General features: G+C 37.0%; 1 protein-coding gene across 1 annotated transcript in view; it reads right to left on the reverse strand.

Annotated features, from left to right (window-relative positions):
• cltca (clathrin, heavy chain a (Hc)) overlaps positions 1 to 22,124 on the reverse strand; it is a 37,698-nt gene that overhangs the window by 6,437 nt on the left and 9,137 nt on the right. Inside the window, exons 2-19 of the mRNA XM_051909179.1 lie at positions 20,162 to 20,369; positions 16,585 to 16,853; positions 16,140 to 16,301; positions 15,666 to 15,779; positions 15,351 to 15,524; positions 10,617 to 10,814; positions 10,168 to 10,368; positions 9,010 to 9,162; positions 8,767 to 8,889; positions 8,457 to 8,594; positions 8,201 to 8,365; positions 7,914 to 8,094; positions 5,698 to 5,861; positions 3,176 to 3,301; positions 2,961 to 3,103; positions 2,352 to 2,586; positions 2,138 to 2,260; positions 117 to 262 (exon numbers count right to left, since the gene is read on the reverse strand). Of these exons, the coding sequence (XP_051765139.1) occupies positions 117 to 262; positions 2,138 to 2,260; positions 2,352 to 2,586; positions 2,961 to 3,103; positions 3,176 to 3,301; positions 5,698 to 5,861; positions 7,914 to 8,094; positions 8,201 to 8,365; positions 8,457 to 8,594; positions 8,767 to 8,889; positions 9,010 to 9,162; positions 10,168 to 10,368; positions 10,617 to 10,814; positions 15,351 to 15,524; positions 15,666 to 15,779; positions 16,140 to 16,301; positions 16,585 to 16,853; positions 20,162 to 20,369 (3,023 nt within the window). The remainder of the gene's footprint in view (positions 1 to 116; positions 263 to 2,137; positions 2,261 to 2,351; positions 2,587 to 2,960; positions 3,104 to 3,175; positions 3,302 to 5,697; positions 5,862 to 7,913; positions 8,095 to 8,200; positions 8,366 to 8,456; positions 8,595 to 8,766; positions 8,890 to 9,009; positions 9,163 to 10,167; positions 10,369 to 10,616; positions 10,815 to 15,350; positions 15,525 to 15,665; positions 15,780 to 16,139; positions 16,302 to 16,584; positions 16,854 to 20,161; positions 20,370 to 22,124) is intronic.

The raw sequence follows: 22,124 nt of genomic DNA on the forward strand, positions 1-22,124 counted from the left end.
TAAAAGTTGCGCAAGACTGTTTGGGCTAGGAATTTAATGTCTGTAAAAGTCAGAAAATACACAAAAATGCCCTGTTGCAGCTGTTTATATGTTGGAATATTTTTGGGCTTATGCACCTGTGTTCACTGAAGACTGAGTTGTCCAGGACGATCTTTTCCAGCAGCTCAATGAGTTCATTGGGCAGGTCAGCAGTCATGAAGGCCTTCACTGTGACCGACACCTCCTCTGGGTCCTGAGTCTCTGACAGGGCTGTCTGCACCACCTAAAGACACAAACAACAACTTGAACCCCAGCACATTCCAAAAACATACAAGAAGGTCAAAAGTGAATCAGAGATTTTAAGATATATATTGCTTATAATTTGAGTTTTAATGACAAGTGCAGGGCATAAAACATATCTAAAACATTAGCTACAATAAGTTAGTAGTCGGTAATGTGAAAGTCTCCTATGTTCACCAAGGCTGCATTTATTTGATCAACAATACAGTATAAAGAGTAATATTGTAAAATATTACAATCTGAAAATAACTTTTGCATTTGAATATATTTTAAAATGTCATTTATTCCTGTGATGGCAAAACTAAATTTTCAGCATCATTACTCCAGTCTTCAGTGTCACATGATCCTTCAAAAATTCTAATATACCGATTTGCTGCTCAAGAAACATTTATTATTTTCACCATTGAAAACAGTTGTGCTTAGTTTTTATGGAACGGTGATACATTTGTACAGTGCACAGCATAAATGAGTACACCCCCTCTGAACAAATACAAAAGATGTATTTTCTTTATGATCACTAATACAATTCATGGAAAGATGGCAAAACTAAAATGTATTAAACATATACATAATAAAAACTGAGAAATATGTCATTGATTGCCATAAAATATGTAAATTAGTCAATTTTGTTTAAATTAAGGATTGCAGAAATGAGTACACCCTAGATTTAATTCAACAAATGTATAATATTCTAGTACTTAGTATGCCCGCCATAATTTTGAATATACTGCTCTGACCCTTCTTGGCATGGAGTGTACAAGTTCATGACAAAGTCACATCTGTCCTGTTTAACTCTCCCAAGTGGTTCCATTGTTATCAGCATTAAGTCTGAGAATGATTCAGTGGGCTATATAACACTTTTAATTGTCAAGAAATTACTTCTCTTTAAATGTTTTGGTTCAACATACTTACCTGTTGATCAAACATTGCCTTAAACTTACACCAGAAAATTGTTTCGTTTTATTTAGTAACTTTTAGGAGGGTGTACTCATTTTTGCTACACAACATTTTATCACCTTGATAAGAAAATCTTATTTTCCTGAATAATTTTGACATGCTTCTTTGGTAACTGATTAAGCAGACTTGCTGGAACATTATATCTCTAAAGAACCCGAACATGTCTTCTAAGTAATTGAGTAATTGCTGACTTTCAGAAGTTTCAGAGGGGGTGTACTCATTTATGCTGTGCACTGTGTATATATGTGTGTATATATATATATATATATATATATAAAATATACTTTTATTAATTTTATATATATTATTATATGATATAATATTAGATTATATATTGTATTTACATATTATTATTATTATTATTATTAAATAATGAATAGAAAGTAAAAAAAAAGCACATTTATTTGAGATAGAAATTGTTTTAACATTCTAAATGTCTTTACTGTCATTTGTGATCAATTTAATGCACCCTTGCTGAATAAAATATTACTTGCTTTAAAAAAAAAATAAAAATAAATAAAAATGGTACTGATCCCAAACTTTTGAATGATAGTTTATGTTCCAAAGCATAGTGAGCATAGGGAGCATTTTAAAGGATCACAGACACGCTTCCCAAAATACAGACTGTTTCAAACAGAGGGTAGCATAATTATGATTAAGAATCCCAGAATGCATTTCAACATACTAAGTGGAAAAAAGATGAATGGCGATTATTTATACAATACATTCAATAAAGCAAAGTTTTGATAACATTAATTTTATCTATTTAAAATAGACTATTTCACCCAATATTATTGTGAAATTAATAAAAAAAATAATTAATAGTCATGCACTTCCAGTTCCTGTATAAGCCATGTTTATGTATTATGAGAGATGAATGCAACACATATATATGCGTTACCTGGTCAATAAGAGGCCTCCTAAAGGGGTTGGTCTCCAGAAGCACACTGGCCCAGAGCTCCGGGTCTCTGCGGCGCACCAGGTACCGGGACAAACTCTTGAACAGCGAGTTCTCATTGCAGACCTGTGGAGAAAAATATAAAAGATACATATTTTATACTTCATGTTGTTTGGTTGCACAGATTTTGGTATGAACTTGGTCGAGCATTACTAACATTTATGAGCTCCTGGTCACACTGTCCTCTCTCATAGGCCACACAGGCCAGGTGAGGGTCTCTTTTCTCGCAGTATTTCCCCACCACACGGCTGTCATAGTATGGGTTCTCCCGCAGGAAGCGTTCTGGGTTGTTGTTGCTGTCGATGTAGATCTTGGCCAGGGCATTGTGGGTAGCTGGCTCCTCACAGCCCTCGTGGATACGAGACTCCAGCCATGGCAACAACAGCTTCAGTCTGCAAAAGAAAGAAAAATTTTAAACTCAACTCATCTAAGGTATCATATAATTTTTTTCTCCCCCAGACATCCACTTACAACATTTAAGTTTAAATCATTATTTCCCCTTCATAAAATGACTATAAACACCATATTGCAACTGCAAGCGCCATCGTTAAACAATCAGAACGGCTACTGCTGTTTGTTTTCTTTGTTTACTTGTGCAATCAAAATTTCATCTGGAAACTCTCATGATGTACACAAACAAATGATTAAACATTGCCAAAAATAAACAGAAGCATCCTGGAGTCCAAGATAGCATAATATCATCCTTTCAACTGCTTTGTTTTGATAACTTTGAGTTCGATAAGGCATTTAGATGCAAAGTTCATACCTGTTTCTCTTCTCGACCTCTGCCACCAGCTCGTCGGTGGAAAACTGGCCCCGCACAACCAGGATCAGATTCTTGATGACGTCCTCAGAGCAGTCAACATCAAGGAGCCCTCCAATCACCACAGGCAGACGGCTTGGGTTCACCTACATGTACAAATTATCCTTTACTTTTTGTTCATTGCTTGGCTACAGAGGCAACGTGAGTTGGTTCCTTACCTTCTGCACGTAGATTTCGATGTACTTCTGCAGGCTGTTTCGGTACAGGTAGAGTACGAGGTCGTGGACAAAGTCAAAACGATCACACACAATGATGAGAGGCAGCTGGTCAGTGAGTTTAGCTTCCTGTCAGTCAAACGATGGGGAAACAAGAAGATAACATCAGATGTCAGACAGACAGAAGGGCATGTGTTCAGGAATACAGTCAAACCTGCAAAAACTCCAGGCAATTTTTAAAGTTTAAGAGTGACTTTTTAATCAAGAGAATGAAATTTAATGCACAACACTGCATTAATTATTCAGTATAAAACTGAATTTTACACAACTTCAAAATGAATAAGGATGACAAAGCTTATAAAAACAGATTTGACTGTATTTGTTAAAAATAAATACTAAAATTACTGAAAAGGATTAGTTCTACAAAAATCTATCAAGTAATTAATAATTAAAAAGTATATATTAAAGAAAAAAAAAAGTTCTATAAAAACCTACTTATTAATAAAGCAAATATTAAAGCAATACAAACTAGTTCTATAAAAACCTACCTAGTAATTCATAATTTGAAAAGTAATATTTCATAAATAAAAACTAGTTCCATAAAAACCTGCCAAATAATTCACAATTTAAAGATAGAAAATAAAAAAAATAATATGTTTAAGCAATAAAATCATGTTATAAACAAGATTAGAGGGTAATTGAGTAGTCACAAAAGATGTTTTTTGAAGAATTGTGTGGTTAGTGGAAAAAATAAGGTCTATAACAGAACACAAGGCTTGAATCAACTCAGGGTTTGATGTGGCAGTTTTGCTCCCCCTGCTGGCTATAACATGTAACTATTCTTCTGCCACACAGTGCAGTTCACAACACATACAGGATTAATAAACTGGGATTGTACAATTCACTCCACAGAAACATCACAAATCGACCTCCACAACCTTCAAAACATGAAGCTTGTCTACAAACATTTACAGACAAGACTATATTAAACTTAAGCAAGTCTCAAAATCATTCCACAAAACGTGGCTCTCCAGATCCACCCTCTGAAGCTGGCATGGCAGAGTCCAACTGTGAGGTCAACTTTAAATGGTCTGACTCTGGTGGAATAGATTCTGAAAAAGACCCAAGGCTTCCATTTCTGCAGAACATGGTAACCACAAATCAACCACAGCCAAACACACATCAATACACTACCACAAAACCACAAGTTCAATCTCAGCCCGGTCATCAGGGGTGGGCTCAAATTCAGGACGAGAGAGGGTTGTTCCCAGCAAACAATGCTTTTCGAAACCTCCCTGTATGTGCATTACACACACCAATCCCAGTATTAATCCTTCAACTGACCATTGGGAGAAAAGAAGGGATGATAAAAGAAAAGAGAAGGGAATAAAGTAAAGGGAGTCTTGTAGTACTTAGGATGAATTTACCTGATACAAGTCCTGACCATTCCAAAAGTACAGGGAAAAGCACAGGAGATAACAACATCCACCGTGAGGATTAAAGAGTGAGATCAACTCCCTAAAACTAGAAAACTACAGGAACATGGCTGCCTGATCTAAATGGGGATTATCTTTTAATGAAAAGAGAATACGACCTATATTAGATTTTCCCCCCCAAATTTGCAAGACATTAATGCTTGCTTTTATTGTGCTTAGGTTTAGTTAATATGACAATGACATTACAGCAATGTACTAAATCCAGTATAAATTAAGCTCTTTCAACAGCATCTGTGGCAAAATAACTTTATTCAACAATATCTAGTGATGGGCGATTTCAAAACACGAATCATTAGTTTCGAATCAGTGGATCGGAGCGTGTATCAAACTGCCAAAGTCACACCCCACCCCCCCAGTAGCGAACCATTGAAATTTCAAAACACTTATGACATAACGAAGCCTCGTTTACTGAAATCACGTGACTTTGGCAGTTTGATACACGCTCCGAACCACTGATGCGAAACAAAAGATTCGTAAAACTTCGAAATTATTTTATGTGCTAATCAACATTATTCCACAAATGCTGCAGAAAGAGCTTAATTTGTAATCATTAGTTTCAATCTTGTGGCTTGATTTTAAAATTGTGTATATTTTAATACTATTTGCATTATAAGCCTCTTACTGTAACCACAACTTTTGTTTAATTCTGTGGTAATTGACATTATGCCACAAATGCTGTTATTACAATTAATAGAACTTGCATTAAACCCACAACATTCCTTTACCATAAAATGCCAGATCAAACACACATTTCCATAAAAAAATTAATAAATAAATTAAAAAAAAAGTTAAAAAAAAAAAAAAGTTAATTTTGTCAGAAAATTAAAACCGCTTGCATCTGAAATAGCAAATGGCTTGCAAGTAAATGATAAAAGACAGATCAGTAGAAGAGAACAAAACAGGAAATGTAATGAGGGGAAACGATGGAAAGAGTTTTAACAGATGAGAAACTAGAGAATATAATGTGCTTTTTGCGGTCGGCTATGGATCATTTCTAGACGGGTTTTACTGACAGAGTCTTGGCAGTACCTTGAGAAAGTTCTTGACACGTTCAGGGTCGTAGCAGTTGCTTTCCCGACAGATCCGCTCCACCTCTTTGATTTGGCCCGTCTTGCATGCGGCCTGGATGTATTTGAAATGCACCTCTGGGTCCTGGCTGAAGTTCACAATTGAGCCGAGGAAGTAGAACAGACCTGCATCCAGCACAGAACAATAAATGATGCTTGACTTTTACTGGACAGACATCTGGTTGCGGTTTGATCTACACATTTTGTATATGCAGATTTTGTGTGGTATTTTTATGGTGCTTTTTTGTCCTTTTAAAATATTTTATGTTCCACAGAGGAAAGTCAAACGGGTTTGGAATGACACAAGGGCGAGTAAATGATGACAGGGTGCACAAACCCTTTAAATTACTGATCAAACCGCTACATTTGCATGAGCACTGCATTTCCATTAAAATCTAGCTTCTTGTCAAAAGCACTCTTACTCTTGCTGTCATGTAAAAAGCCTGAGGGATTGTGGGTGGCCGCAGGCCCTGTGCTGCTGCCTGCTCTGATTGCCAACCCTTTTGTCCTACTTAGCCCAAAACGGAAGGCTACATGCTGCTCCACACACAGAACAGTGCCATTATACGGCCAAGATACCAGTCAAATTGTGTCTGTACTATGAAAGCCAACCAGCAGAGTGACCACGAGTGTTTAGATACAAGTTCAAATACACTCAAGAGTGATTTACTGGCAGTGTCTGCCAACAGAAGTGTTAGGCCAGCCAAATGTATCAAATGAAACTACATGGGCAATGTAAACTCTAGGTGGGATTCATTTATGCAGGAAAAATGTTGGGTTTATCCAACACCTCTTTTTCAGTCTTACTGCTTTTGAATGAACTTTATGAACCTTACAGTTGTTTCTGATTATTGGATAAGGATTACTTTTTAGATATCATTCACTAACCAATTTGTATGGAAGCTTGTTTCCGCCACTAAATAAAAAATAAAAAGGGTAATTGCGAAAGGTAAATTCTTGTCTCAGAATTGCGAGATATAAACTCACAATTGTGAGTTATAATGTCAGTTATTCTGACTTTTTTTTCTCAGAATTGTGAGACATAAATTCGCAATGGCAAGTTATAAAGTCCAATTCTAAGGAAAAAAAGACTGACTTTATAACTCACAATTCTGACTTTAGAACAATTGCGAGTTTATATCATGCAATTTGGAGGAAAAAAAAGTCAGAATTGCGAGATAAAAAGTCGCAATTAAACTTTTTTTTACATTTTTATTCAGTGGCAGAAACGAGCTTCCATAATTTGTGCATTTGATTTGGCAAAAAAAAAAAAATTAAAAAGAAATCACTCAAAAGATCAAGACATGTACTTGCTTTCAAAATTAGCCTCAAAATGCATTTTTAAAAATTTGACTTGTTTTTAGCTTCAAGAATACAGCTATGATCCGCACTCAAAATTTCTAATCTTTTTAGTTACTTTATTTTACATTTTTCACAGGGGAATAACATATGTTTCGGCTTGCAGGCCTTCTTCAGTGTGTTGTTTTTATAGCTATTTGTTTTTAGCTTGACATACTTCTTTAAAAACAACACCTGTCGTGGTAACCTCAAAAACAGTGGCGAAATGGGCAAAGAATGCGCATTGCTGTAGTAGCAGTGCTTTTAAGTCATAAAGCGGAAGTTTTGATAGTCTTTTCTTCACTATTGTGACGTATATCCGAGTGACACGGCTTCTTGAACAAGAAAAAAAATATAGGGAAGGATTTGTAATCTCATGCCAGTAAACATGAAAGATGTCACTTCAAGAGGGAGGGGAAGTTATTTTGATTAAAGATTATGAGGATACATGAATTAAAAGAAATAATGATGTGCACAGAAATCATTTATAATAAATACTGCAATATTCCATTAAAAATAAGAATAGTCAATTTTGATTTCATGGTGACTTTAAAGGGGGGAGGGGTTTAAATATGCAAATTTTCAGAAAACATACTAATCTATGAAAACAGTATAATGCCTAAAGTACAGTTAAATACAACAGCTAAAAACATAAAAAAAGAAAAACATAGCAATTTCATAAATGCCAATAAAGTCTTTAGTAAAACTTTTTTCTGATCTGGAAAACACCGTTTTAATATTCCCTGATATTTCCAGGTTTTCCATGACCTCATGTCAAAGTGGTTGAACTTTCCTGTGACACCAGATAATAAATCAGAAGGAATGAAAGGATGTTCTTACCCTCAAAACTCTTGAAAGACTCGAAAAGCTCCGTGAGGGCCTGGGTAGTCAGCTGCTCGTGATACTTGGAGGCTACCTGGACACAGATCTGAAGGTTCTGCCTGATGTTAGCAGACAGCATGGCTCTCAGACACTCCACAGAGTCCTCCACTGACAGAGAACCAAAGTAGTTCACCAGCCACTGCAGACATTAACAGAGAGCAAAATGAAGAGAGACAGAATGAAAAAAGGGGTCATACTTTAATTCGGCATGAATAAGATAAGAGAAGTCAACACTTGTTGGGTACCTCCGGGTTGAGCAGGTGGGTGTGTACGACAGCTCGTTTGATGTCGTACAGGTCAGTATAGTGCTCCAAAGCTCTCTGCAGAAGCCCCGCCTTCTCACACAGCTGGGCAATATGGGCACGATCGTAGTTAGTGAACATCTGGTTTCCTAGGATGGCATCTGCAACCTGCAAGAGATCATTTTGCTTGAAAATAGTCTAATGCAAAGACAATAAGTGTGTCAAGATGCTTATTAGTACGTTTTTCTGCATTGTGTACCTGTGGTGCGTGCATCAGGTTCATCTCCAGCAGACGGGTCTGCAGGGGTCCTTCTGATGGCCTGTTGTTTTTCAGAGCATCCAAAAGGAAGGACGTGCACTGCTGGACCAGGTTATACTCCATGAACACATCAACGATCTGGGAGAAAAATGCAGTTTGTCAGTGAACGTCCTTCCGAGTTCATTAAATAAGACAAACAGCCTTCTGCGTCACATGGTTTCTCTCTAAAACATTTCAATTCTCCTCCTTTTGTTCCTTTCTTCTCAACCTCCCACTTCACTTTCATCTCCTCTCCTCCTTTGTTCCTGACCTGTGTGATGTCAGCCAGCGGTTCCTCATCCTGAACAAGCATCTGAGCAAACTGCAGACCCTGATCTGGACTGATCCGCATCACATTCCTCAGAAGGAAGATCCAGTCTGGAGTGTAGCCCACCTATAACCACCAAATGAAGTGTGAGTATGTTTTCAAACCCGTTTAATTTGAGCTCATATTTCAATTTCAGTTCATTCAATTATATTTAAGCTTAAAATGCTGACTGATCTGTCATCATACCTTTTTGGCATACAGGACGATCTTAGGGAACTGGCCGGTTTCTGCGAAACACTGAATGACTTTGTTGGGTACGTTGGCCCTCAGATAGACGCTAAGAGCAAGAGTGGGATCCACAGACTTCACCAGGTCGCCCAACTCCTCTGAGCATTCAAGCTGAGGAGAACAACAGAATTTCACAATAAAGGTTATAAACACATCAAAAGCACAATTTTAGAGTGCAGTGTTGTTCGATTCACAGGCGTTTGATTCTTAAGAACTGGTTCTTTTTCATGAATAACACAAAGGGTTCACAAAATGGTGGTTTTGAACTCGCTCGTGAGTTAGTGTTATTAATTCAAAATCAAAATCATTCAAAAGTCACTTCTAAATTTACAACTGACATCCTTACTGAACTGTGAATCATTTTTAAGTTATGCCTGAATGAAAATAAACCTGTGATGTTTATTTTAGGTTATTAACACTTACGTCGGTCTATTTAATGACTGCTAGATTATATGACTTTAAAATTAATTTCTTTAAATTTTTAAACAGTGGTATATAAGGTCAAAACTGTAAGGGTGAATTGAATGCAAGGAAATCTTTATTTGGTATAGTGTTCTTTGTGTGTATTTATGCAATTCAAATGTATTTCAGGACTGAGCAAAGGATCATGGTCCTCAACTCTCCAAATAAATCATGTTCGTGGAACAACAAATCACTTCAGTACAATCAATAAACTGAGAGATGTTACTTGTTGAGACTATGAGAAAGAACATTTTTAGTTATTTTGAGTGTGGATTGTAAAAAACAGGCTGGAATGAATCCCAAGACTTTCCTCTTCTGTGCTTTAGACGGAAAGAACCCAAACACCCCTCGCCCCACATAACAAACACATGACATCACATCTAAAGCAAACATCTTAGATAACAGACACACATTCACACACAAACACAGTCATTCTTACAATCAACAAAGTCTGTTTTCACACAGACCCCTTCTTTGTCAAAAATATGGAGGCATTCTTTCTGTTTGTGGGAAAAAAAAAAAAAAAAAAAAAACATGTGAAGAGCACACCCTGTTCCCTACGCCTCTCACACAAACACATGCGTACAGAGGAAGAGGCTCTAATGGGTGTGTGTGGAGATAACCCATCTCTCCCCTGTGACCTCCTCCACATACCTTGTCCTCCTTCAGCCATTTCTCCAGCAGTTGTTTGCGGCCCTGCTGAAGGACGGGTCTGCACAGCTCCAGAGACTCAAACTTGTTGAGTTGGCCCTGGTCCAGCAGGATCCCGAAATACTGCAGCAGTGGGGATGTCTGGCCGGGCTGGGCCGGGACGCTCTGGAACCGGCGGATGGTGTCAGGGGTACGCAGGATACCCTGAGATAAACAAAACATGAAGAGAAGTGGGTCAGCAAGCAAATATGACTCACATACATAGTAGAGCCCAACCATTACATTTGTTGAATCAAGTGAATATTATTTAATATAATATTTATGAATATTAATTATTATAATTTATAATAATAAAGTATATATTTAATAATAATAATTATTTTAAATTTAATTTAAAATATTATGCTATTATTATTAAATAATGTTTTAGAAGAATATTCAGCTCTCCTCACCTTTGGAGCGTTAGCGGCCACTTTAGCTGCCTCCGAGTAGCTCCCTGCGGCAAAAAGGTTATTAAACTTGCGGGCGAAAAGCTCTTCTGCTCCTGCCAGATTATTCCGGACTGCCATCCGTAAAGCCAGGTCTGGATTCTGCAGCACATTGGTGATGTACGGGATGATGTTCTCCTCCTCAACACACACTGACAACACCTAAGAAACACACACACACACACACACACACACACACACACAATAAAGTAACAAAGTTTTGTGATTTATGTTTGTAATTAGTAAAATTTCCTTTGCAGCTGATGTACAGTAAGGTGAGACATTTCATCTTTCAGACCACATTTCTGGTACATATAAGGGCTTTTCACACTGCGCTTAATTGTTTATCGTCGTTCTAAATACTGCTTTTAACCCCGGGTAAAGGAACGTTTCACACTTGTAATTTAGAAGCGGGGTTAGCACCACTTTTTACCCGGGGTTATAAAACCCTGCTCTGGAGTAGGGTTAGCACTGCTTTTGAGCAGTTAACCCCTCATTACAGTTCAAAACTTGTACAGTGTGAAATGATAGTTACAGCTAGATGCTTAGCAACAGACAACCAATCGCGTATTCATATTCGCCTGCTTTGGACAGTCACAGAAACACCTCGCATTGCATATAAACAGTAAATTCAGCATTTGAGAGGGAAAAATGTCAAATGCTGATGGAAAACGCGACAATTTGAGTGGCAAAAAAAAAAAAAAAAAAAGAGACTGTTTCATTCCTACCTTTATAGTCCGAAATGTCCATTCAGTATAAACTCGATAGTACAGTCGGTAATAAGATGTGCAATGCTAGAGCTATGTAAACAGGTCATGTGCAGTGTTTATCCAATCAGTGACACTGACACCACAAATATGCAAATAAGAATGCTAACCCAGGATTTGGAATGTACAATGTGAAACATCAGCTTATGAATACCAAGGAATAAGTGTTAACCCCAGGTAAATTATGAGCAGTGTGAAACATGAAGCAAGACAACCCAGGTTTAGAATGACCCAGGACTGACTGCTTTAAGTGTGAAAAGCCCTATAGAGAATCAGACCAGAAAAAGAGAGGAGAATGAACAACTCATTTTTAATTTCTTTATTATCATCATTATCATTATTATTAAATGTTAAATTTTGTCTATGTTTAAAATGTTTTTATGTGTCAAATTTTCTCAACAGAGCTTGTAATTCAGCACCAGGAATTAGGAACAAACAGGAAGTTCAGGGACATTCCCAGTGCCCAAACCCTCAAAGCCTATTTAACTATGTAATTTTTTAGCTTGACCAAAACATTTAATTTGTAACAAATTACAAATCTAATATTTTGAGACTTCTAAATAGTGATTACGATATCACATCAAATTACACCAGGTATCTATAATTAGCTCATTTTTGACAGTTATCACACTCACTAGGATATTGCGAACTTGAAAATTTTCATGGCCACGTTTATGGCCACGTTACCTGCATAAAAGCAGCTGGAAAATCCATCACACACAGAGCACAACTGATCTGTTGTACAATATCCCCTTTCAATGACCCTTAATGAGAAAACATAACACCTCGTATCAGCTGACCTCCTCACACTGAAGCTAAGGTGCACACTAATGCTCGTCTCGAGTATGTAACATGATCAGATGCAGGAGTGCAGTGAGACGTGGAGGGAGTCCTCTTTCAACCAACTCACTACTTTGATCAAGCGTCTTATCTTTATTTCCATTAAAACTTGCTACTAATAAAACCTCTAGAAATTACTGACCAGATATTTATAAAGTTTGACATCATTACTGTAGATGTTGTTTGGCCAAGAGACAAGCTGAAGTTGCCAAAAGCCCATCAAAGCACAAAATTCAACAATATTTCTCTGAAAGTACAGTACAGGACAATGTCTTTAGCTACTAGGTTGAAACAGTGACACACAAACCAGTAAAACAGATTTAAGATGTTTAACGCATACTTAACTTGTATGAACATGGATTAGACTAGACAAGTGAGGGCAGGTTATTTCAAATTAATCAAGATCAACCCCCCCCCAAGTCCAAGGATCCCAAGTCTAATTTCTTGAGAACAAAAAGGTGGACAAGAGTGCACTGTATCTCTGCTGCACGTTGTAAGTGTTTGTACGCTACTATGTTCTAGAACGGCATCAGCAGGTCAAAGTCACAGCCGTTATTCTGCATGGATGCACATCACTCTCCGTTTAAACCCGCACGGCCCACCCCCAACAATATGGGTCAGCTCACCCAGAGATGGAGGGAGGCAGAGACACTAAAGAGAGGAGTAAAAATAGAGCAGCTCATTGTGTCTATCAGCTTTCCTCCACAAAGAGGCAGTGAAAGAGAGCGAAAAGGAGAGGGCAAGTGAATGAGATTACATTTGCGCGTGTGAGATAGACAGAGGCTGCAATGGCCAACAGGGAAAAACACTGCATTGACGTCAATAAAAGCCCAAGGCCTGATGAGATGATGATAGTAATAATGAGTCATTCCTGATGAGGACCCCAAACTCAAACATCTGCCCAGAGCACATCCCAGTATCTCTGTTCTCACATGGACAAGATATCCATTTCATTTTGAATAAATGAATATTATAATATAATATAATATAATATGCACACAGCCAAACATCCTGTTACATGGTTTTGAATATTAAATAATATTTAATAAATATTTGCAATGTATAATAACCATTCATTCTCAATTGAGAAACATATTTAAGCAGCTCAACAATCTCAAAATATCAAAAAAGGCAACCATTTAGATTGAAAAGTATGCAAAAATGATTTAGTATATTTGTATACTTTTACTATTATTAACAACAACCATAATAATAGTAATAATAATAAATAAAATTATTATTGTTAATTTATCTGACATACTGATGATGTTCCTCTATTGTAAGCTGCTTTGGATAAATAAATGCATAAAAATACAAAAATGCATTTGTTTATTATGTTAAAAAGCAGAAACATTTTAATTGTATGAATAATAATAATAATAATAATAATAATATTAAAATAATACCAACAAATAGATGCATTAAGAATCATAATATAGTTAATAGTAATGTTTTAACGGTTTAAAAATGTGTATTAATAGAAAAATATTTCTATTACATAACAAAATCAGTTTATTTGCAGTCCATAGGAGCTGAAGTACTAACAGACCAGACATTTGACTTATTGAGTGTCATGTTACAATAGCCTAATTCAGTACTACAGTGTAGTAGGCATGATCGAAGAAAAAAGGGAGGGCAAAGCGTGATGTCACAGAAGCTGATGATGCATTCTCCCTACGCATGCTGTGACTGGCGGTCAGGTTCCGCCTCCATTAATGTGAAAGGATTTAGGACGCCAGTCAATGCCTCCCACGGCAAGATCACATGATAACTGCCACTTTTTTTTCCTCTCTCTCTCAGCCTGTCTCCCTCTTGCATTCTCTCCGCAGCTATTTTCAGTGAAGGCTCCCTCTCAAGGTCACTCCGCTCACGAGTGCAGACGCAGCTGGTTAGAACCTGACTTTTCATCACCCACCAGTGCTGAGTGGTGCAGAGGACAGGAAGATGGAGAATGCCAGTATGAGCAGGGGAAATAGGGAAAGGAAGAGAGATCTGCATACCTTTTCCTTTACCTAAACTTAAATAAATCATGTTCAGACAATTATTCCAGTGTGAAATTTACTCTATAACGAATCCATCCATAATGTACTAGATCTTACTACCACGTTAAATAATAGATTAACCTATTGTAATTATGTAACACTCTACAAAATAACAACTCTAAGATAAACACATATAACCCTTCAGTCTATTAGTCGATAAATGCATTAACTCTGTGCCGTTCATCTTTGTGATGTTGTGCATGGCATTGTTGGTTGACCAAGGCGGAGGTTCTGTATTATTGAGAAAGGTAACAGTGCTCTTCAGGTTCAGCGTGACACAATTTGGATTGGCTTTCTGTCATCTGCTGCATAATTTAAGACTTTCTCCAGCATGGCTGGAAAATTATTTACCCGCTCGTGGAATCCATTAACAAGCTCATAATAGAGCATTGTGAACAAGGAGAGCCTTTGGACAGGAGTGTCAACTCACCTGAGATACTAAACAACCGAGTATTTATAAATCTAACGTTCTGGGAATCAGTATGCTGAACCGGAGAGAAATTTATCCTTTTGATATAATTTACGACTAATAACTATGGTGTCCTCAATCTACAAGTATCACGTAAAAAATTTCAGGGTGGAGAAGGATGAGAGATGCTTTGAGCTAGGAAATGAAAAAAGATGGAAAAGTGTAGAGGGAGGATGGGTGGTTTCCGTGTCTCAGTAAGACGGGGTATTAAATGTTTTGCCTCTGGGGTAATCAGCTGAGTTGTGTCCTCCTTAGATTGCGTCTGACAGAGCGGAGATCCAACCAAACACACACATAGAGCTCCACAGTGCAGGATCAAAGTGACACAGCTGCTAGAAATTTGAAATACTGACACTAATTACAGCTGAAGCGTGTAATTTTTTCAATGTTAATACACTTCCTCTTAATGGCAGCTTAATATGCAGAGACAACTTTAAGTATGCCATTTGAAGGTCAGGTTCCTTGAAAATTGTAAACATTGTGGCACTTTTATCATTGCTTGGTTTAATTTGCTGGAAGAAGGAGATCCAGATTCATTCACACTTCATGGCTCAATCTGAATTTAAGGTTCAGCACGTACCTGTCCTTTCCTGTTGACGCCGATGATTCCAGCTGTGGCTTCATGGGGTGCCGTCACAAAAATGGTCTCTCCGCTGATTCGGTTCATGTAGATGCAGGTGCCTGTCTCCAGGTCGTACAGATGAATGTAACCATATTTAGTGATGAGAAATACGACGTCCTGTTTGGAGCTGATCTGTGTGATGAGAAATATGTTGCATTACACTGAGTTTACATTAGCATTCAAAACTTTGGGGCGGTAAGATTTTTTGAATATTTTTGAAAGAAAGAAAGAAAGAAAGAAAGAAAGAAAGAAAAAGACCAAGAAACCACTTACCTGCATGGCCACAGGGAAGTCATTTTGCGCTTCTGGAGGAAAGAATACATCCACAGCTTTCTTTGGGAATGGCTGGTTGCCGGTCGGTGGTGTCCCCACTTCAATAATGTGAAGCTGCATAGTGAATCCTTTAGTTAATTTCATGTGAAGTAATACACACATCTCAAAGTTCTTCAAAAATGATGCAACAGATATAAGTGACAAATTAAGTGTTCACCAAACAATTAGCTCTGGAAAGTAATTAAATTAGGTGATGTTTAATATTAGTAACATGAACATCTGAAACTAAAACTAGCAGGCTACATGACCTCTTCCTCAAAAATGGCAGTTTACACCCAAAAAACTGTCCGGACCACTTCCTATTTTTCTTAGACAACTGTGGAATACTAGTAATTTAGTCATTTATGCATCTTTGCTGAGTAAAACGTTTCTAGTTAATGTAATTAAATGTGATAAAGACATGTGGAAACGCACCTTTCCTCCTGCCTGACCCCGCACAGCGAAACAGAAGAGAGTGGATTCTTCTGCATTTCCCTCCATTTTGAACTGGCCAAAGGCTGCAGCGTGACCCTCGATAGGCTGTGACACCTTCCTGTCAACTGAGTACAGCTGCATGGCACCAACAACTCTGTTTTGCTGTAACAAGAAACAGAATACTTGAGAGATTTGGAAAAAAACACCTTTGTTTTTCTTTCAGTCGAATGTTGGATACTGAATCAAGGGAATAATAATAAAAAAAAAAAATTTAATTACAAAAAAAAAGAAGGAAAAAAAGAAATTATGAATTAAATAATTTAAATGAAAAAGAAATAATGAAAGCATATCTCAATGTGAGCATGTGTATGTCTACTACAATAACAATTGTGTGCATAATTCTAGACCAGAAATCATGAATGATCATTTAAAATGATTATGACACCTGAGCAGAAATGCCAATGAGCAGCAGCCACTTCTGCTTGGCATCGGTGCGGTAGTTGATGATTTGACAGCCTGCCAGGCTGGAATGTCTGTCAAACACTTTGATCGGCTGAGAGTCTCCCTCCATGCTCCAATGATAGACGGCGTTATCAGTCACCAGGGCAACCGTGTTAAGAGAGATCCACTTCCAGAAAGTGACATCATCAGTCATGGTGTGGGCTTTCATCTTACTCTTCATCTCGATGTTAAAGATCTGAAGGGTTTTGGCAGCTGAGAGGAATAAAGGAGAAGTGTCATGTAGAAAACATTTTCACATTTACACACATAAAACAATTTAATTAGATTACAAAGCCATCAGGGTAGAAATATTGTCAGTCATGGCTGGAAGTGCATCAGGCAAGCCCACCATGACAGCTCATTCAGCAGTTAGACAAATGAAGCCAAGCAATCAAAAAGCGAGTGTGGAGAGAATTTGTGAAAGGAACACAATTTAGACATCTCAAATTAAACACCAGAGACTGATTTCATCTTAGCACAAGACTTACTGCACACACATTGTGAATGGCGAATAATGTGTGTTATGGGAAAGGAAAACTTGGCGGCAACTCACCTGATTAACTTCCAACCGATTATTCATATAAACACTAATCTATGTGGTGAATTACTTCCTTCAGGTTCCAGTTAATCTGATCTTTGTGCACCGATACATTTAAAACAAGGATTACAGTATAATGCAAAGGTCTCTAAAGTCAACATGAAATGCACCCCTTTTTGTTTTCACAATGTGGTTTCACTGCCAGCTTTCGAGGAAGCTATTTAACCAGGATGTGGATTTTTAGATTCCTTTCTTCTGTTGAACTAAAAAGAAGATATTTTGAAGAATGCTGATAACCAGAGAGATGACAGTGGCCATTGACTTCCATAGTAGGAAAAAAATAAAAAATACTATGGAAGTCAATGGCTACCGTCAACTCTCTGGTTATCAGCATTCTTCAAAATATCTTCTTTTGTGTTCAACAGAAGAAAGAAACTTATACAGGTTTGGAACAACATTAAGAGTGAGTAATTGATGACGGAATTCTCATTTTTGGGTGAATTATTCCTTTAACCTTAAACATTAATGCAAACCAATGTAAAATGGTTGCATTAACTACAGGTAAGCTTTGAGGAAGGTTATGCACAACAGTAACCCAAAATTATGGCTAAATATATGGGACTGGTTAACATCTCCTCTGTGCCTAAGTTGATGTGAGCAGAATATGGTTTCGAAAACATTTTATTTACTTCCTTTGTTTTTAATAAAACGTATACAAATTAAAAAAAAAAATTGAAACAGGAATGTGTATTAAGAAAGTAATGGTCAAATTTTGAGTTCATCTTGATTTCAAACAGCTGGTCAGATCTATTTTTTCTGTGCTGGCATTACTATAAGTTGTGACAGATCTTTTCTTCCACATCCAGGTGAAACAGATTATCGAAAAAGATAAAGTTGGGCAGAGACTTGGTTCTATCCATCAGTTCATTGGATTTTGAGATGTGCGTGTTACGTTCAAAAATGGAGTCAGATCTGAATGCGAGCTTACAAGGACAGGGTATAGACAGCCTATGATTGGAAAAATCTGGCTTACATAATCAGAGAGAAGTCTCATTTACACAGAAAGATCTAATTCAATCAAAATAGTAATAAAAAAACATGATGCACGAATGAATCATTCATACTAAGATCAATGCATTTTGAAAACGGATCGATTTCATGCCGACTTTGAATTTTCAGTAGAACTAGTGTGAGATTGCAGGCTGCTGTGAAGCTGATTGCTGCAGAGGTCAGAATTTAGTCTATATGCATCGACGGAAGCAAATTAACAGGCCGTTATGGATATGATTCCCATAATACAACCTAACACTCAAATCACATGGCAAGGGTGGTAGTGTGAGTATTACAGAGTGAGAAAGGGATAGAAGGGATTTAAATCCACATTTAAGACTGTCTCAACATAATAAGTGAGCAGGATACAGCACTATAGGCCTAAACACACTAAACACAAGAAGACAGCAACAACGTCTCAACATAATAATAATTATAAGCTCAAATCCTGCACAAACAAGCAATCGATTTAAAGCTAATCTAATTTTAAACTGCAACAGTGACTGTTTTGGCTCTCAAATGCAAGCCATTCACTGCTCTTTTTTCCTCTATTGAAAAGGCAAAGCAAACAGGTTTGATGCTACAAATAACACCCTTTAATGTATCAATTACAATTAAAACATACTGAAAAATTGGAGAGATGACTCTGAAAGAGCCATTTGCGCAGAATGACAAAACTCTCAACTCTACAGGAGGCACTAAGCTTAGTGCTAAAAGCTATTGATATTTATTCAAACATCAACCATGACACTGATACAATGTTAGTCACACAATAGCTACCTAAACACAAGCTGCATAGTGATTAAAACCTAATGGACTATGAACTACCACAAGAACCATAAAACTATGAGGCTACCTTTACCCAGGTTCATTTATATGGACATATTGAGACATTTGATGTTAAGATTACATAGTGAGGGTGGAGGAAAGGACTCAATATGGCAAGCGTTTAAAAAAAAAAAAAAAAAAATTATAATAATTGAAATTAAATAAACAGAAAAGCACATGTATGCCCAACAATATTTCAGACCCCAGGAAGAGAAACTGGATTACTTATGTCTACAGAAATCAACATGATGTGAAAATTCAAGCTATGAATTTTGTGAAAGTCGAATCCTGTTTAGCCGAATTGGGTTAATTATGTGGTATATTGTTGGCTAAACAGTCTTTATCTATGTAAACAATATTAGAGAGATGCCACGACATGTTTACTTTACATTGCCTATCATGGATTGAATTTGCATGGGGCCTAAGTCCAAACCTTGAGGCACACCTCTCCTATATTTACAATGGCAATTTTGTTGATTTTCAAACTGCTGTTGTTCTTATAACACATTCAATACAACCAAATATTTTAGTTTTTAAAGTTTCATGTGATAATAATGTAAGCATTTCTTTGCGAAATGGACAGGAACAATGTATCCTAAAACATTATTTAAAACATTTTCTGGCTTGAAGTGGAGGCTCTAGAAACACCTACACACAAGGTTAAGCAATGAGGCCAAACAACTCTACATGATGTTCATTTTAGAAACAGGATTATAACTTTCACAAATCATTGTACTAAAATATTAACTCACCGTCTGCATACACATGAGAAAGCAGCAACACAAAAGGAAACAAAACAAAAAGACAAAGCAATTATGGCTGCATGACAAAAAATACACAACATATCATGTTACCGGTAAGATAAGATGTAGACTATAATGAGGAAAATGCAAAAAACATTTGCTCCAGAAATTGGTCTAGTATAATTTAAACTAAAAAGGAACTGTGTTAATGAATGAATCTAAGAAAACAACACACTTAAGTTCTAGTTTAAAACAACAATTGGCTTGGATCAGTTCTATGATTCAGTTCAGCTAAAAATGCAGTAGTCATTACAATTAGGTTAATACGGGTATCTGTGGCTCTAATAATCTACATCTCCTACCTTTAAGTGCAATAACTTTGCTTGCAGGGTTCATGATGGCGCTGTCTGCAGAGATGGGCCTGCGGATGGGGGTGTTTGGGTCCGCCATGTCGATGATCACCACCTGTGCCTGTTCTCCGACCTTCTCCCGGACACAGATGAACTTGTCCGACTCCATCGTCAGGGTGCTGAACCCGATGTTGGCCGGGTTGATCCCCAAATTTTGGAGCTAGGAAAAGATTTTTTTTTTTTAATTTGATTAAATTTGATATAAAAACAACACCACTGAGAAAAAAAATTAAAAAAAAAACAATTATATGATTAGCGAGTACAATTCCCATTTTAAAAGGGTATACAAACAAGAAAGAACATGTCCTTTTCAAGAGCAATGAATGAAATCATCACACATGGGATTAAGTTTACTAAATAATATCAGGTTTCACTCTGACCCTGTGAATTATTATAAGAATTGATCTTTAAGGAAAAAATCAATGACTGTGTATCCCACACTGATTAAAATGGATCCAAGGCATAATTTACAAGGGGCACAACCACACCAAAGAGTAACAACAAAGAACTTTGTTCCAATGTAAAAGTGCTTTTGTAATCACAAAATTTCAGCAGTAGTGGTGTCTTTTGTAGTTTATGAGATTAACAATACTTTTTCAAAAAAAAAAAAAAAAAAAAAAAAAAAAAAAAAAAAAAAAGTCATAGGACCAGCAAAACCTTCCTTTCCCCACTCCACTAAGCCAAACACATGGTTTCACTGTCTGAAAAGGCCTTGAGGAATTTATCTCAGGGACTCACAAAGAACAGATACAAGTAACAGATACATTAAGTAACACTATGTGGTGAAAAATTGTTAATTGTTTAACATCACTATTCTTTTTACATCACATGTAATTTTTTTTTTTACAAATTAGTTTTTTGTACAAAAACTTTGAATAACTATAATTTACAGAGGAAAAACAGTAAAAGGACATTCCCAGAAGTCCCTTCATTTAGTAGAAAATTGTTGCGAATCGCAACAGTCACCAACAAGCTAACCTTTTTACAAGCGCAACGCATCTGGAAAGATCAGAGGAGGAGAGACAAAAACACTTGAATCATTTAGTAGAGCTCTTGAACATCCTCAGTTTCCCTCAATTACCACAGATACAAAAACAGCAGGTCACAGTATTTTTCTTGACAGAAGCTGATCAACAGATACAGCAAGACAACAGCAAATAACATCTAACACTATCTTGTAGTGTTGTCAAAAGTACCGGTACTTCGGTACCGAAATTTTGAAAATGTGACGATATCCGCATTTCTGTAGTACCGGTAGTACCGAGAATCCGGGTATATTCGGTACCCACTGATAGGGCTGTGGCAGTATTATGTGAATATGACACGAGTGAAGCACAAAGCTTTGTTTACAAAAGAAATAATAGGTTAGCAAATAAATGTGACATCGCAGCCATGGAAACATTTTGGTTCATGCCGAATGAGAGAGGTACGTGAGTCCATAAATTTAAGCTTTGTATTCTGTTTTGCGAATCGCGATCTGGTCACCCGATTAGCAGAGAATTTAACAATATTCCATTAGTTATTACACTGAACATGGAATCTCTGTTTCTTTTCCCAAATCTTCACTCACGAAGGGGATTATAAACGTTTCTTTCTTTCGTTCGCATTTAGGCCTATTATAGGCTATTCGCATTCTTTACTGTGGTAAAGTAGAAAAAACACTGTATGACAGAAACCTTTTTGCTTGCACGTCAATTTCTATTTAACACAGTTTGTGCTTGTTATTAGACTTTATAAGGCACGTCAAGTTTATTTGTATAGCGTGTTTCACACACGCTGGTGATTTTTACTTTCGCTTTTTTCTGGCAGCGCAAAATCAAACATAGCCTGAATGTCTTGCCCCTGCGGAGGATAAAACTCGCTCTTCAGACCTTTTACAACAAGTGTCAGTTGCTAGTAACATCAGGAGATAACA

The sequence above is a fragment of the Ctenopharyngodon idella genome, chromosome 10, assembly GCF_019924925.1.
Source record: "Ctenopharyngodon idella isolate HZGC_01 chromosome 10, HZGC01, whole genome shotgun sequence".
Taxonomy (NCBI): domain Eukaryota; kingdom Metazoa; phylum Chordata; class Actinopteri; order Cypriniformes; family Xenocyprididae; genus Ctenopharyngodon; species Ctenopharyngodon idella.